The 14,214-nt window shown below is 51.8% G+C and overlaps 1 protein-coding gene across 1 annotated transcript in view; it reads right to left on the minus strand.

Moving 5' to 3' along the window:
• LOC311513263 (glycerol-3-phosphate acyltransferase 2, mitochondrial-like) overlaps positions 1-14,214 on the minus strand; it is a 174,957-nt gene that overhangs the window by 22,278 nt on the left and 138,465 nt on the right. The window contains exons 6-10 of the mRNA XM_084614960.1: positions 9,295-9,449; positions 8,462-8,575; positions 8,012-8,085; positions 5,390-5,500; positions 396-533 (exon numbers count right to left, since the gene is read on the minus strand). Coding sequence (XP_084471086.1) covers positions 396-533; positions 5,390-5,500; positions 8,012-8,085; positions 8,462-8,575; positions 9,295-9,449 — 592 coding nt within the window. The remainder of the gene's footprint in view (positions 1-395; positions 534-5,389; positions 5,501-8,011; positions 8,086-8,461; positions 8,576-9,294; positions 9,450-14,214) is intronic.

Raw genomic sequence — 14,214 nt, forward strand, 5'->3', positions numbered from 1 at the left:
CGAGCAAGCCACAGGGCAGGGGGGCACAGAATGCACTCACACACTCTTTTGGCTTTCTGCCGGGCCTGTTAATTTCGTAAGAAGGAAAGGTGCCAGACCCATTGCTCTAATCACCTACCTGCTGCTTTGCAGGCTTAGACCTCAGAGTGCTTTGCCATGGAAGGGCCGTGTCACTCTCTCTGTCCTGAAGACAGGGAAACCGAGGCACAAGAATCTTGCTTGCCCAAGGTTACACACAGCAAGTACATGGCAGAGCTGGGACTAGAACCTGGTCTCTAATACCAGCCCCCTCAGGCAATTCTGCTGCTGCTCCCCTGCCTTAAACCAGCGCCGCATACACAGAGTTCCCTGTAGCCCTTGCCCGGCCCTCTCCGCAGGGCAGGTGGGGGACATACCTTAGTATGAAAAGGGAGAAAGGAGACTGAATCTGGCCCAGGATTTGCAGCACTTTGCTCCTCCATTGTGCCGGAGATTTGCTGACAGAGCCAGCCACTCTTGCCTGGGGGACCTTCAGAGCCATGACATCCTGCACCCTGGGGAGAAAGGGAGAGCAGATGAAAAACAAGAACACCAAGCAAAGCCGCAGGATTTAATAAGCTATTCAGAGCACCTAATGCATCCCAGCGACTATAGCCTAAGGACAGCCAGCCGCCAACACCGTATTAACTGTTATTGGGGGCGGCAAGGAGAGACCCCAACCGAGATCATGGACATGTTATGCTGCACGCCGGAGAGACACTGCGATCTCATGCAGCCTGAGACAGGCTGGGGTGGGAAGCCCAGGAAAACTCAGTGATCAGGAAAGCTGCAGCGTCTCTGGCGGGCAGAGCAAAGGGCACAGACAAGATCTGGGTTCTAGTCCAGGCAGGGACAGATTCAGGGGGGCACTGGATTGCTGTCAGATGAGAAATCTGAGGCCAGGTGAATATGCTCGCCAAGAGCCGGGCTGCCAACTCCAAAGTCCTGGCCAAATTCCAGCTGCAGTCACTTATATTCTGCCGCCCCAAATGTCCCCCGAGGTTTCAGCTCCCCGCCTGTCCTAAACGGTGCTAGATGCCGCCTTTCCCCAGACAACAGACTGCAGTTTGCTGCTGTCCAAAGGGCAGGTAAAGCCCAGGGGTGTCGTCCCATAGGCTCTGCGTCGGGCCAGAAGAGCGACCAGACCAGACAGGGCCACAGAGCGCAGTGCATATGTCACAGGATTCGGGATCAGCCTGGCTGAATCAATGCGTGCAGCCAATTGTCGCTCCGCTCGTGGTGGCTCGTTTCCTTCCTGACCCATCTGCGAAAGGAGCATCCATCCGTAAAGGCCTGATCCAAAGCCCCTAGCAGTCAGTGGGGACCGCGTTGAGTCCAGCGGGCTTGGGCCCAATGCCGTTTCTTAAGCGGCCAGATTGGAGCAGACGGTGGCAGGGATTTAACCACAGCCTGCCTGTAACTGACAGCTGCCCAAGAGTTTTGCTGCTATGAAACACCTGGAATTGTTTTCTTCCTTCACAGCTGTTTCCATCTGGAGCTCCCCATCTCTGTCCGGCACCCTGTGAGGGGGAGGGATACAGCTACTGGCCGAGGAGGTAGCACCCCCAGCAGCACAATCCCTCTGAAAGGCGCTCACACCCCAAGGTGCGACAATGGTCACACCACGGCCCCATCAGGCCGACCACTAATGTCTCCGTTTCCTTGTACTCCCTTGACCGTTTGTCTCCACCTGTTGCCTCTTGTCTTATACTTAGATTGTCAGCAATTTGGGGCAGGGACCATCTTCCTGTTCTGTGTTTGTACAGCTCCTAACACAGTGGGGCCCACTAGGCGCTGCTGTGCTATCATCACGGATAGATTCTATTATAGAGGACACTGAATAATTCAATTTATCACGCGCCTCGGTGGTCTACAGGACCACTCCCCTATCTGTGAGCTCGGGGCTGAAAATGAAAGCATCACAACCATGCCTTTCCCAGAGCACTGCTCCCACCCGCTCAACTTCTGCACTGCACCGTCGCTTTCGTAATCTAAACTCTCAGCCTGACACCAAAGACAAATTCGCAGCTCGTAATTTATCAGAGTAAGTGCGGGGGGTAGGGGTGCCAGAGAGGTGCTAAATAAATGCAGATGAGAGTAGGACATCAGTATAGACAGAGGGCCCTTTGCGAAAATATTCCTTAGAGATATCACAATCTTTCTTGGCCCCTGCTACAGCGCGTGTCGACAGAGGTTCACAAAACCCATTACAAACAGTGGGCCAGGAATTCAGCAGACGCAAAACAGCACAGATCCACTAATGTTATGCCAGGAGAGACTCTGGCCCATTAATTCTCTCTTGTACATGTGGGAAGAGAATCATAGAATCATAGATTCATAGAATCATAGAGAGGCACAGAGCAAGGGCTTGTCTACACAGGAAAATTTACCAGCATTACTTTGATAAAGGACTCTTCAACCTAACAGGCAGAGATAACAAGAACTAGGGGTCGGGAGGTGAAACTACACAAGCTCAGACTGGAAAGGAGGCGTACGATTTTAACAGCGAGGGTTATTAACGACTGGAACAACTTATCAAGTGTTGTGGTAGATTCTCCGTCACTGGCGATTTTCATCTGAATACCTATTTTTCTAAAAGATACGCTCTCGTTGAAACAGGAATTAATTCAGAAAAGTTCTCTGGCCTGTGCTAAACAGGAGATCAAATGAGATGATCACAACGGTCCCTTCTGGCTTCATAAGCTATGTTGGTATAGTTACACCAGTATAACTCCCTGTGATTGGACACGCCTGTTCAAAATAGACTTTTTTCAGGTTAATGGACGGCTCAAAACTGAAAAATTGTACGTGCCCAAAGTGATAAAAACTGAACTGAAACAAGGCCATGGTATTCCGAATAAGGGTGCCCACATGGGAGATGAATAGAGAGCTGGCTAGATTGTCGGGCTCAACGGGTACTGATCAACGGCTCGATGTCTAGTTGGCAGCCGGTATGAAGCAGAGTGCCCCAGGGGTCGGTCCTGGGGCTGGTTTTGTTCAATATCTTCATTAATGATCTGGAGGATGGTGTGGACTGCACCCTCAGCAAGTTCATGAAAGACACTAAGCTGAGGGGAGAGGTAGATATGCTGGAGGGTAGGGATAGGGTCCAGAGTGACCTAGACAAATTGGAGGATTGGGCCAAAAGAAATCTGATGAGGCTCAACAAGGACAAGTGCAGAGTCCTACACATAGGACGGAAGAATCCAATGCACCACTACAGGCTGGGGACCAGTTCTGCCGACTAGCGGCTCGGCAGCAGTTCTGCAGAAAAGGACCTAGGGGTGACAGTGGACGAGAAGCTGGATATGAGTCAGCAGTGTGCCCTTGTTGCCAAGAAGGCCAATGGCATATTGGGCTGCGTTATTAGGGGCATTGCCAACTGATTGAGGGAAGTGATTATTCCCCTCTATTTGGCACTGGTGAGGCCACACCTGGAGTATTGCATCCAGTTTTGGTCCCTCCACTACAGAAAGGATGTGGACAAATTGGAGAGAGTCCAGCAAAGGGCAACAAAAATGATTAGCGGGTTGGGGCACATGACTTATGAGGAGAGGCTGAGGGAACTGAGGTTATTTAGTCTGCAGAAGAGAAGAGTGAGGGGGGATTTGATAGCAACCTTCAAGTACCTGAAGGGGGGTTCCAAAGAGGATGGAGCTCGGCTGTTCTCAGTGGTGGCAGATGGCAGAACAAGGAGCAATGGTCTCAAGTTGCAGTGGGGGCGGTCTAGGTTGGATATTAGGAAACACTATTTCACTAGGAGGGTGGTGAAACACTGGAATGGGTTACCTAGGGAGGTGGTAGAATCTCCTTCCTTGGATATTTTTAAGGTCAGGCTTGACAAAGCCCTGGCTGGGATGATTTAGTTGGGGACTGGTCCTGCTTTGAGCAGGGGGTTGGACTAGATGACCTCCTGAGGTCCCTTCCAACTCTGATATTCTATGATCTCAGCATAGCTACAGGGGTACAGTAATGCTAGTATATTTCCCACGTAGACTAGCCCCAAGTGCCCAAGACTTCAATGCAAAGCGGGCTGGGTGTATAACAGCAGAGTGAGCCATGCTGGACAATGCCTCTCTCGTTCTCTGCTCGTACCCCACTATTGCAGTCAGGTGCTTACACTGTGCTTGTCACAGCAGCATCTGATCCCTTCGAGCTATGACTCCCCGTTTCTGAGATGGGGAAACTGAGGCAAAGGGAAGTGACTTGCCCAATTCAAGGACAGAGCCAGGACTAGAATCTAGGTTGCCTGGCTTGGGTGCACTCCAGCTTGCACTCTCACTCCAGCAACTGGGAAAATTTAACTCAATCAAAAATTGAAAAAAATGCTTTAAAATAAACATTATATTAGCCATCAAAATAATAAAAAAACAAAAACACTAATTCCGCCAGGCCTAAATATGGCAAGGGCACTAGGGCAGGGCAGCCATCAACACCTGAACCATGGTGTTGAGCAGAGATGCTCTGAGCAGGATACAAGTAGCAGAGGCCCTGTCTATACCAGCACACCCGCTAGAGGCCAAGAAAGGACTGGAGAGTTCCCACAAAAGGCCAGTTCAGGTACTTCACACTCTTATTCTCTTCTAGAGGCCTGGCTCCTTGGTTGGACAACATTTCCCATGATGCACCAGTGTCCCCGCTTGGTGAGTGGAGGTGGGACATCTTGGCAGGCCTATCGCCATGGTGCATCATGGGAGTTGAAGTCCAGCAGGACGGACGCCTGTCCCATGGAGGCAGATAGGAGCATGAGGTAACCGAACCACAACTCCCATGAGGCACCACAGCGGCATTTCAGATGCAAAATATTTCAAATTTTCGAGCATCCAGATTTTTTATGCAAAAATTAAACTTTTCCAAGGAAAGCAGACACTTTTCACAAAAAAATTCAGTTAATCAAAAAACCAATTTTCCATCCAAAAAAATGTTTAAACCAGCCCCACCTAACAGTTCGCACCGCCCTGGCATCCTGCTAGAGAGGGCATAAGTTGCTGGGTAGGGAATAGAACCCAAGAGTCCTTACTCAGATACCCTCCCTGGCCTGAGGTTTATAGCCCCATGTCAGTTCTACTTTATTCTGAAGGTGACAAGGGCACGTGGTCTAGTGGTTAGAACAGGACACTGGGGCCGGGTCCACACCTGAGATTTGGGCCAAATTCTCCCATTGTTGCAGCCCATGTCCTGTTCAAAAACCTAAACCAACCGGCCCTGGCTGCAGTCAGAACAGCAGAGACCCGGAGGCAGGCTCCAAACAATGTAGGGCTGTAATACCATGAGGAACAGCTGAGAAAGGAGGGGACATAAGAGCAAAACTCCAGTGCCAGCCCGTGGGGTAAATAATAACCTCAGGTTGCTCTCACATGAGGAACGATACCTTTTGCTGCAGAAGATTCTCTCCTGGAGGTCTTGTGGGGTCTCGGAATGAACTTTCCAATCGAGGACCGCAAGGAAGTAGCAGAGTCTTCTTACTAGCCAGCCCCTGTACCTAGAGAGAGAGACTCAGCTAGGGAATTACGGAACCTATAGACACGTGATACATTACATGCATGCCATTATCCAGGTATATCCTTTCAGGGTACTACTAATACCTGTAAGCTACAAGTATAATATATATAGCACTTTTCATACGTAGATCTCAAAGGACTTTACAAAGGAAGGAAATCTGGATCATTACTTCCATGGGGAAACTGAGGCACAGAAAGGGGGCGTGCCTTGCCCAAGATCGCCCAGCAGGCCAGTGGCACAGCTGGGAACAGAAGCCAGGTCTCCTGCATCCAAGGCCACTGCTCTACCCACTAGGAAACACTGCCTCCCCACTGGGAGCCTTCCTTTAACTCCAGTGGTGTCGGATCAGTCCCTTGACATGTCCCCTCGTTCAAGTGTTTCATGTTTTTAACAAGCCCATCCCTCCTTCGCAACGTCCTCCCATTCGGAAACGACTGACGTAGGTCAGAGCTTGTTGGAACGGGTCTAATCTCCGTATTCAATCCTTCATGCTCTGGTACTTGCCAGACCTCCAGCCCAATGATAGCTGAAATAACTTTTACCGTCGCATGGTCGAGCGGACAGCGTGCTGGGCTGGGCTGGGAACCAGAAGACCTGGGTTCTAGTCCCTGATCTGCCCCTAGCCTGCTGGAGTCAGCTCAGCCCTCTGGCCAAGATTTCAAAACCAACTTGTGACTCCAGAGTCCTCATTTCTGGGTCTGATTTTCACAAAGGTCCAAGCACCTGCCTTCTCAAAACCAGGCCCCTTTCACAAGCTTCAAGGTGGGGGCTCCAATAATTGAGCCAGCCCCAAGGTCACTGGGCATTTATGGACACCGTGGCTGCTGCGCCTCAACTTCCCAATTTGTAAAATGGGGTTACTGGCGCTTGGTAAAGCGCTGCGAGATCTAAGGAGGAAAAGAGCTATAGAAAATGTACAGCAGTGGCATTCCCATGCTAAAACCATATCGATTGAGGGAGCTCTCTCTCGACCATGCAACCACAGGGTCTCAGAGCTTCCTTCTAGGAAAAGAGAACATCCAGGATGTTCCTGCATTGGCATTTCCCAGCTCTAACTTCAGCGCTCCTGAAGGGCAAACGTTCCCGACACAAACTTTGCACTCTGTTCAATGCAGCCTTTGCTGTACCACGACCCGCGACAGTGTCCTGTTAACATTAACCAAGACTGATGCAAGATCCCTGATGTCATCAGGTCTCCAATCAGGCATTCAGTCCTCAATCAGTACCAGGGAATGCTAAGAGACTACTAAAGGACTTCATTAACCCCCAACATTTTGCAAGCACCAGGACAAGGAATGAAGACCGAACTCCGCAAGAAATATTGGAATCCCAGTGACATAGAGGTTCCGTTTCTAACCTGCCTACGGCACTGATGAGATGTCAGACGCTAAACATCACACATCTCTGGTTACTACCTTGCGTTCCCATCGCCCCCGCCCCCAGTTTTAGCGTCCGTAACTCGTGACATGCTACGAGGCGAGATGAATTATTTAGACCCTTTCGTAAGCTGGAGCCGTGAGGTTTCAAGCAGCAGGAAGCATGGTGACCCCATTTTCAAGAGCGCGGAACACCCATGGAGCCCACAGAAACTGACAGGAGCTGCAGCGGCTCAGCCCTGCATGCTCCAAAATCAGTATTTGGAGAGTTAAACATCAGGGGACAAAACCTCAGCCAGTGTAAATCGGGGGAGCTCCAGCAATCTCTGTGGGAAGCCAGTGACTGACATCAGCCAAGGATCCGGACGTATGTACATTGCTACTGAAGTGCGGGCACGTGAGAGTAGCAGGGAAAGGAACCAGAACCACCGAGTTTTTAACATCCACCGTCACACAAACTGCCAGGGCTAGAAACAGCTTGGGCAGCCCTACCCAAAATGCTTTGTAAGCATTTCCCTGCGCTGGTCCCAGGGAAGGGATCAGAGTGGAAACTCTGATCTCTGAATACAACCTTCCACACCAGAGTGGGAATCGACATGTTTTGGTAACAACTAACTACTCGGTTGAATCTCTATTCCCCTTTTGCTGCGGCTGTTACATTACATTGGAGTGGGTGGGCGGATGGGAACGAATCAAATACTCTCCTCTCCGCTGTTAATAACACTTAGTCTTTATGGGCCTGCAGCTTTCAAAAGGCTTTACAAACAATCCTTAAAGCGATTTAGTTATTAGACGAATTAGCAAGCGAGGCTAACTTATGAATCCTCCCATCACTCCAGTGAGGCAGAGAAATGAATATTATTCTTGCTTTTGTTCGCAGGGAGAAGCGACTCACCCCGGATCCCACGGCAAGTCCGTGCAGGGCTGGGGATAGAACCCAAGAGTCCAGGCTGCCAGGGTTGATTACATCTCCAGCCTCAGAGGCACGTGGAGATAACGCGGGAAGAGTATGTCCTCCCTCTGCTGAACATCGACACAGCATGGTGCCCAGGAAATCGCCCCATTCCAACCCTCTCCCACCCCGCACCCCTTCCCCAGCCCCCTCCAATACTCACCTGGTGTCTTCCTCCGTCACCTGGAGAACATTGTGAAAGCCCAGGGAAGGAAGGTGCTTGTGGAAGGAGGATTGCTGAAAGCAGACAGGCATGGCCGTTAGTAGAAACACATCCTGAATAGCAGGGCTCCCCCTTCTCCCCTAGGAATTCACTCCTCTGCCAAGAATAACCCAGGAACCCTCCATCCCTGCCAGCGTGGGGAGGGCGAGTTCCTTCTCTCTTTGCCCTGCAGCTGCCGGCAGCGACAGGTGCTGCCCAGAGGCCAGAATCTGCTTTGGTGCTGGTGAAAGGTTGCAGCTGGGAAGACCCAGATTCACAGACATCTGTCCCTGCCAATCTGCTCTAGCCCTGCCCAAGAGGGACCAACTCTAGGGGTAAGTCCCTCTGAAAGCAGAAGCCACCAACCACCGCCAGGCTGATCCCCTCCCTCTTCTGATCGCCTGTCCTTACCCAGCTCTTCGGGGTGCAGATCTGACAGCAGCGCCCCACGAACGGGCGGTACTTGCCCAGAAAAGGGGTGACAATCTCCAGCTTCACCCCGAAGCCCAAGGGCCAGGTCTTCATCTGAGGAAGAGAGGAAATAAAGCCTGTTTATCCCAACCCCCCGCCCACCCCATCACCCGAAACCCCAGCATGGGAAAGAAAAGCTTGCAGCCCAACGCCGTTCCAGGAGACAGGTTCCTAAATCACTTTGGCTGGGTCTTCACTGCTGCCTAGCTGTGATCATGGGGGAGCCACCTGGCTACCCGCAATCTCAAGAGATTGCAACCCCACCGCAGAGCTGCAGTCGGGTTCTGCGTGCTGCGGGCATGTTTCCTGTCCATGCTGGGGCTGCACCCAGCCACAAAGACTTCTGGGTACGTAGCTCATGGTTCACAGCAGCCAGCACCAAGCCGCGTGGATTTGGATATTCAATTCCCATTCGTTTTAGTGGGAACCTAAACCCCTTGGGCAACGTAGACAATCTCAGCCCTCGTCTGCAAGAGAATGAGCCTTGTATTGGAGACCCATCCAGCTAGTAAGACCGAAGGCTTTCAGCACTCGCTGTCACGTGACGCCTCTTGCAATAACACAGACGCTCATCGCAGGCCTGAAGCCTTTGCACCCCCTGGCATCGCTCCTGCTCTGACTCCCACTGATCTGAATAGATCCCAAGTGCCGGTCCCATCTGGATATGCGGGGGTGACACTGAGTGTCCGATCCTCCAGGTCACAGCTCCCTCCTGCCCTGGCAGGGAGAGCAGTGCCACTTCTGGGGTACCCTCCCTCCAAGGGAGCACACACGTGTCTCTGCGGCAACTTCTTCTCAGCCAGCAGGATGCGGGTGGCGGAGTCCCGCTGGGTCAGAGCCATGGCTCGCCCCGATCTCGAAGCACAGGCTGGGTGCGGGCTCCTGGGACCAGCAGCAGTGTCCACGGAGGGCAGCGTGGTGAGAGGAGCTGGAAAGACACAGAGGAGAGGGCACCGGCTGGTTTGAGAGACAAGGAGGCCGGTGGAGAAATCTCACCACCCGAAGCACCACCAAGGGGAAGGGCTGCCCAGCGGTTCGGTCGCTACTCCGGGATGCCAGCTCTGCCAGAGGCCCTGGGGGACCTCGAGTGAATCATTTAGATCTGTGCCTCAGTTTCCCATCTGTACAAACAGCACTGCCCTGCTCTCAGACACTGCGGGCCTGCAATCTACAGAGCCACCCAGCCGCTGCTCAGACAGGAAGAGATCGCCTGGAACAGACATTCTGCTTCCGTGAAATGGCCTGGCCAAATCCTGTGGCCAATGACTAACGCCTCAGAGGGAGGCGAACCTCGCCTTGGCCAGCACCGGGGGTCTTTATTGTATAACGGACCCCTCCAATGGCCCTGCGTGGTTGTTGCAGGTACGGCTTCAAGCACAAGCAATCGTACTAACTCCCCATGCCCTCCACACACGGAGGCTCGACCTTCTGTATTCACGGCACTCTCCGGCTCGCTGCCTGGGCGATGGTCTTAGCCAGACATGGGCAAGGCTGCGCCGCAGACTCCCCCTCCTCCCCCCGCAAGAGGAAAACTCCCTTTCACAACTGGAGACCTCTCGAGGGGAAAGGCTAACTCCTCGGCTGAGAAATCAATTGTTCTGCAGCTCATCTACCGCACAGAGAGGGAAAAAAACCCAGCAGCCAATGCGCCCAAAGCCCTGAGGAGAAGAGTTTATTCTCTTTGTAATTCAACTCCAATATCGTTACAATTGACTTTTCCCTCCCACGCCCTCCTCGCTCTCCCATGGAGACGCCAATCTCTACCAGGAAACTGCGGCTCTAGCCGATGGCACCCGGAGCACAGAGGCAGGGAGCCTGCCCCGCACTGCGTCCCAGCTGGTGCTCGGCTCCACCAACCAAAGCCGACCCCTGGGAACATAAGGGCAGGACAAAGAGAGGGCAGCCCAGCAGGCAGGAGGATGGACTGAGAGGTGGGAGACCTGGGCTCTATCCCTGGCTCTGCCACTGATTCACTGTACAGCCTTGGGCAAGTCACTTCCCCAGTCCATGCCTCCGTTTCTCCTTATGTTTTGCCTGTGTAGATGGTCCGCTCTCCAGGGTATGTACAATAGTGCCCCCATACCTAAAATACAGAATCAAACACAAGGAAAGCAGGTTTCCCCTTTAGGATATTTTCCTAGCTCTTAAGAGACGTTACCCCGCCCTTTGGGACACAACTTCACAGTTTAACAGACCTTAACTGACACTCCCCTTTGTTTAGTTCCATCCCATCCCTCCTACGAGTTACACACCCCAAAGCACCCTCCCCTTCTTGGCGTTTGCACCCCTCCAAAGCCAGGCCCCATTAGGGGATCATCTTTCCCCCCCTTAAGTCAATCCCGCCAGCCCCTTAATCATTTCATTGGCAGCTTGGCTCCGAGTCCCATTTGTTCCGGCTGCTGACATCACCTGCTGGTGTTTTGCAAAGCAGTCAGGGAGCAGAGCTGGACAGAAGGGCAAAGAGCACTGACCGGGCATGCAGGAGACCTGGGCTAGGCACTTCACCCCACACGCAGGAGATGAATAAACCTTCCCTGGCCTTGTTTATTTGGAGCACAAACACTTTGGGGGCGGGGACTGTCTCTCGCTACATGAACGGGCAGCACCTAGCACCTGGAGGCCTGTCTTAGTGGGTCTCATCGATGGGCTACTGTGATACCATTAAAACATACCATGGTTATTTGGGGTCCTGGAGCCCAGGGCACTAACCCCAGTGCCCTGGTCAGATTCCCGCGTGTCTAATTCCAAGCTGCCTCCTCAGTAAAAAGACAGAATCCTGCTTCCTCAAACAGTAACACGGGCTCACTGCCAGCCAGCCATAGGAAGCACGTGGTATCGCAGTGTGAATGCTCTGCACCAGTGCCCAGAGTTAACATGGCATAAGAGTTTCCATTCTAAGCCCCCGTTCACACAGGCTGATCACTTTCTGAAACGTTCTCTCCCTCCCACACACGCACCTTGTAAGTTGTAACGTTCCAAGCTTAGGGCCCTGGATTCAACCCCTGCGTGGAAACAAGTCCCATTTCACTTGCGCTTTACACCCCTTGGACCCTTGGTCTTCTGCTTTCAGTTACCCAAGGTGAAAATCGAGAGGAACCCCTGGGAGTCGAAGGCACAGCTCTCAGAGGGCAGAATCTGGCGCAGCGGTATACTCACTCAAAACGATTTTTTAAAATATCTGTGGGTTTCATCCTTTAACACACAGTGGCTCTGTTACAAAAGAAAAAAGTTTCACACACACCCCCTTTCCCCTCCGTCACAAAAAAATGTCAGGACTACCCTCCCCCATCTACCCATAGTGGTCACCCCCTGTTCTAACTTGTTGGGCCATCCAGGTTCAGACCCTGGGGTTTAAGCCAATATTTCCCGAACTTCTGAAAACTGAGTCCTCCCCACGCACCAAACAAGGAAATGAAACCTATCACATCCAATTTGCAACACTCTCACGTCCCTCCTGAGGAACCACCAGCATAAATCTTCATACGGTCCTTCCTCACACATCACCAGTGACATCTGAGTCAGCCCCCACCGGAACAAAAAGAGGTTCGCACTTCTGAGCAATTGTTTCAGGCTCTCTGCAAATTCAGGCAGGCATTGCAGTATCGGTTACACTCAGTTCACACCTTGAAGGTTTCCCTCTCAAGTCTAAAAACTAGAGACTTACTTTAAAAAAAAAGAAAAGAAAACAAAGTTGAGACCCTGGAGAACAACGGAGAGGTCTGTCCATACACCCCCAGAGTCTCCTTTGTGCCTCTCATTTTGGAAAACACTGGTTTAAGCAAAAGCCCTTTGTTATGTTATTACTATCATACAGACAATGCCTCCTGTTATTCCCTTCTTCCCCCACAACACACACACACAGACAGGATAGCTGTCCCAACACCCTGCAAACCGCAATTGCGACGCTATGCTCACACTACACTGTGGAAGATCCATGCAAGCAGCCCACAATCTAACATATGTTCTTTGTCCTTATTGAGCTGACAAGCAAGACAAAGCTGCATAATTGCTCCCAGAAACAAAACATTTAAAATGAAAACAAAGTGAAAAATTCGCAGACCCTGCCAAGAGATCTGTAAAGCACAAGACTGCAGAATCAGGCTGTAGATTTGTGGGAATCGGGAGTCGGGGGGAGCTCCCAGCTCTGCCTCTGACCACATGCGTGATCTTGGGCAAATCACCGTAGACCTTGATTCTCAGATACGCTGAGCTAGCTGCAGTTAAGGGGAGCTGCGGGTGCTCAGTGCCTCTGAAAATCTGGCCCTGGGTCTCTCTGTGCCTCAGTTCCCCCTCTGCACAAACGGGGAGAACACTTTATTAGCGCACAGGTAGCATTAGGAGAGCAACCCCATTTATGTATGTGAGATGCTCAGATACTACAGAGACGGGGTGGGCACCATAGAAGAACTTAGACAGGCTTGGAGAGATTCCTGTTAACTCTCATCCGTTACTTTAAACCATATATTTGGAGAGGTGTGGATACCTAGTGGACAGAGCATTGGACTGGGAGTCAGGAGACCCAGGTTCTATTCCCAGCTCTGCAGGTGACTTTGGGCAAGTCACATCCCCCTCCCTGCCTCAGTTTCCCCATCTGCCTTTTGTCTCTTAAGACTCTAAGGCCTCTGGGGCAGTCTCTTGCTATGTGAATATACAGCACCTAGCGCAAGGGGGCCCTGATCTCTAGCGCTCCTATAATCCAAAGGACATTTCTGCTCTATGTTAGCACCGTGCTTAGCACCCTCAGTACCCATCTCTCTCAGGTACGTATATGGCTCCCATTACCTAGTATCTGAGTGCCTCATGCTCTAACATAATGATCCTCCCCCACCCCTGTGAGGCAGGGCAGGGCCAGTATCCCCATTGTACAGAAGGGGAAGTGAGGCCCAGAGAGGCTACGGCCTTGCCCAAGTTACACAGGAAGTCTGTGGTGGCAGCGGGGCTCAAACCCAGATCAAGTCCCAGGCTAGCACCCGACCCAGTGGACCATCTTTCCTCTCCTGTGGCTCGTCGCACGCCTGCAATGCAAATCTCAAAATATTCAATCCCTTCATATCGATTCCTAGGAGTCCAGAGATCATCATCCAGCATTTGCATGAAAACCACCACCACTGAAGCTGAACCCACCAGATGAGCCCTCATCGCACAAGGAGATCGAACTGACATACAGTGCAGCTCCGCTCCTGAGCAGGGCAGTCATTCCACTACTCAATCTTCCCAGACCAGCCGCTGAGCATCTCCAATGGGGCCGTTCAGTGGAAAGGGGTTAGTCTGGGGGAAAGGATTATAACTGGATCGTCACCCAGATGATCTTGCCTATAAAGGAAAGTTTTAAGGCCCCCCCCCACCGCCTCCCCATTGCTTCTTCTTCAAAATCTGTCGCTCTGAAAATCCGTAAGGCTCTAGGGCTTAAACTCTCAGTGTTTAGTGTCTTTCATGGCATTTCTCAAGCCTCTCCCAAGCACGGGTATGGCATCTCCTTCCTAACATCCCAGCTTCACAGCAAAAGCCACTATGCCTGGGAATCTATTACTCCACGCTAAATGGCACCTGTGTTTTACCCATGTTCCCAATTAGTACCAAGGCCCTGGGCCTAGACAATGCCCCAAATCGTGCAGTTAAGTCCCATCTCTACCAGAGACTTAAGAGTCAGATTTCAAGGGTGGGCAAACTTTTTGGACCGAGGGCCACATCGG

Source organism: Lepidochelys olivacea, assembly GCF_965140295.1.
Source record: "Lepidochelys olivacea isolate rLepOli2 genome assembly, chromosome: 26".
NCBI classification, from domain to species: domain Eukaryota; kingdom Metazoa; phylum Chordata; order Testudines; family Cheloniidae; genus Lepidochelys; species Lepidochelys olivacea.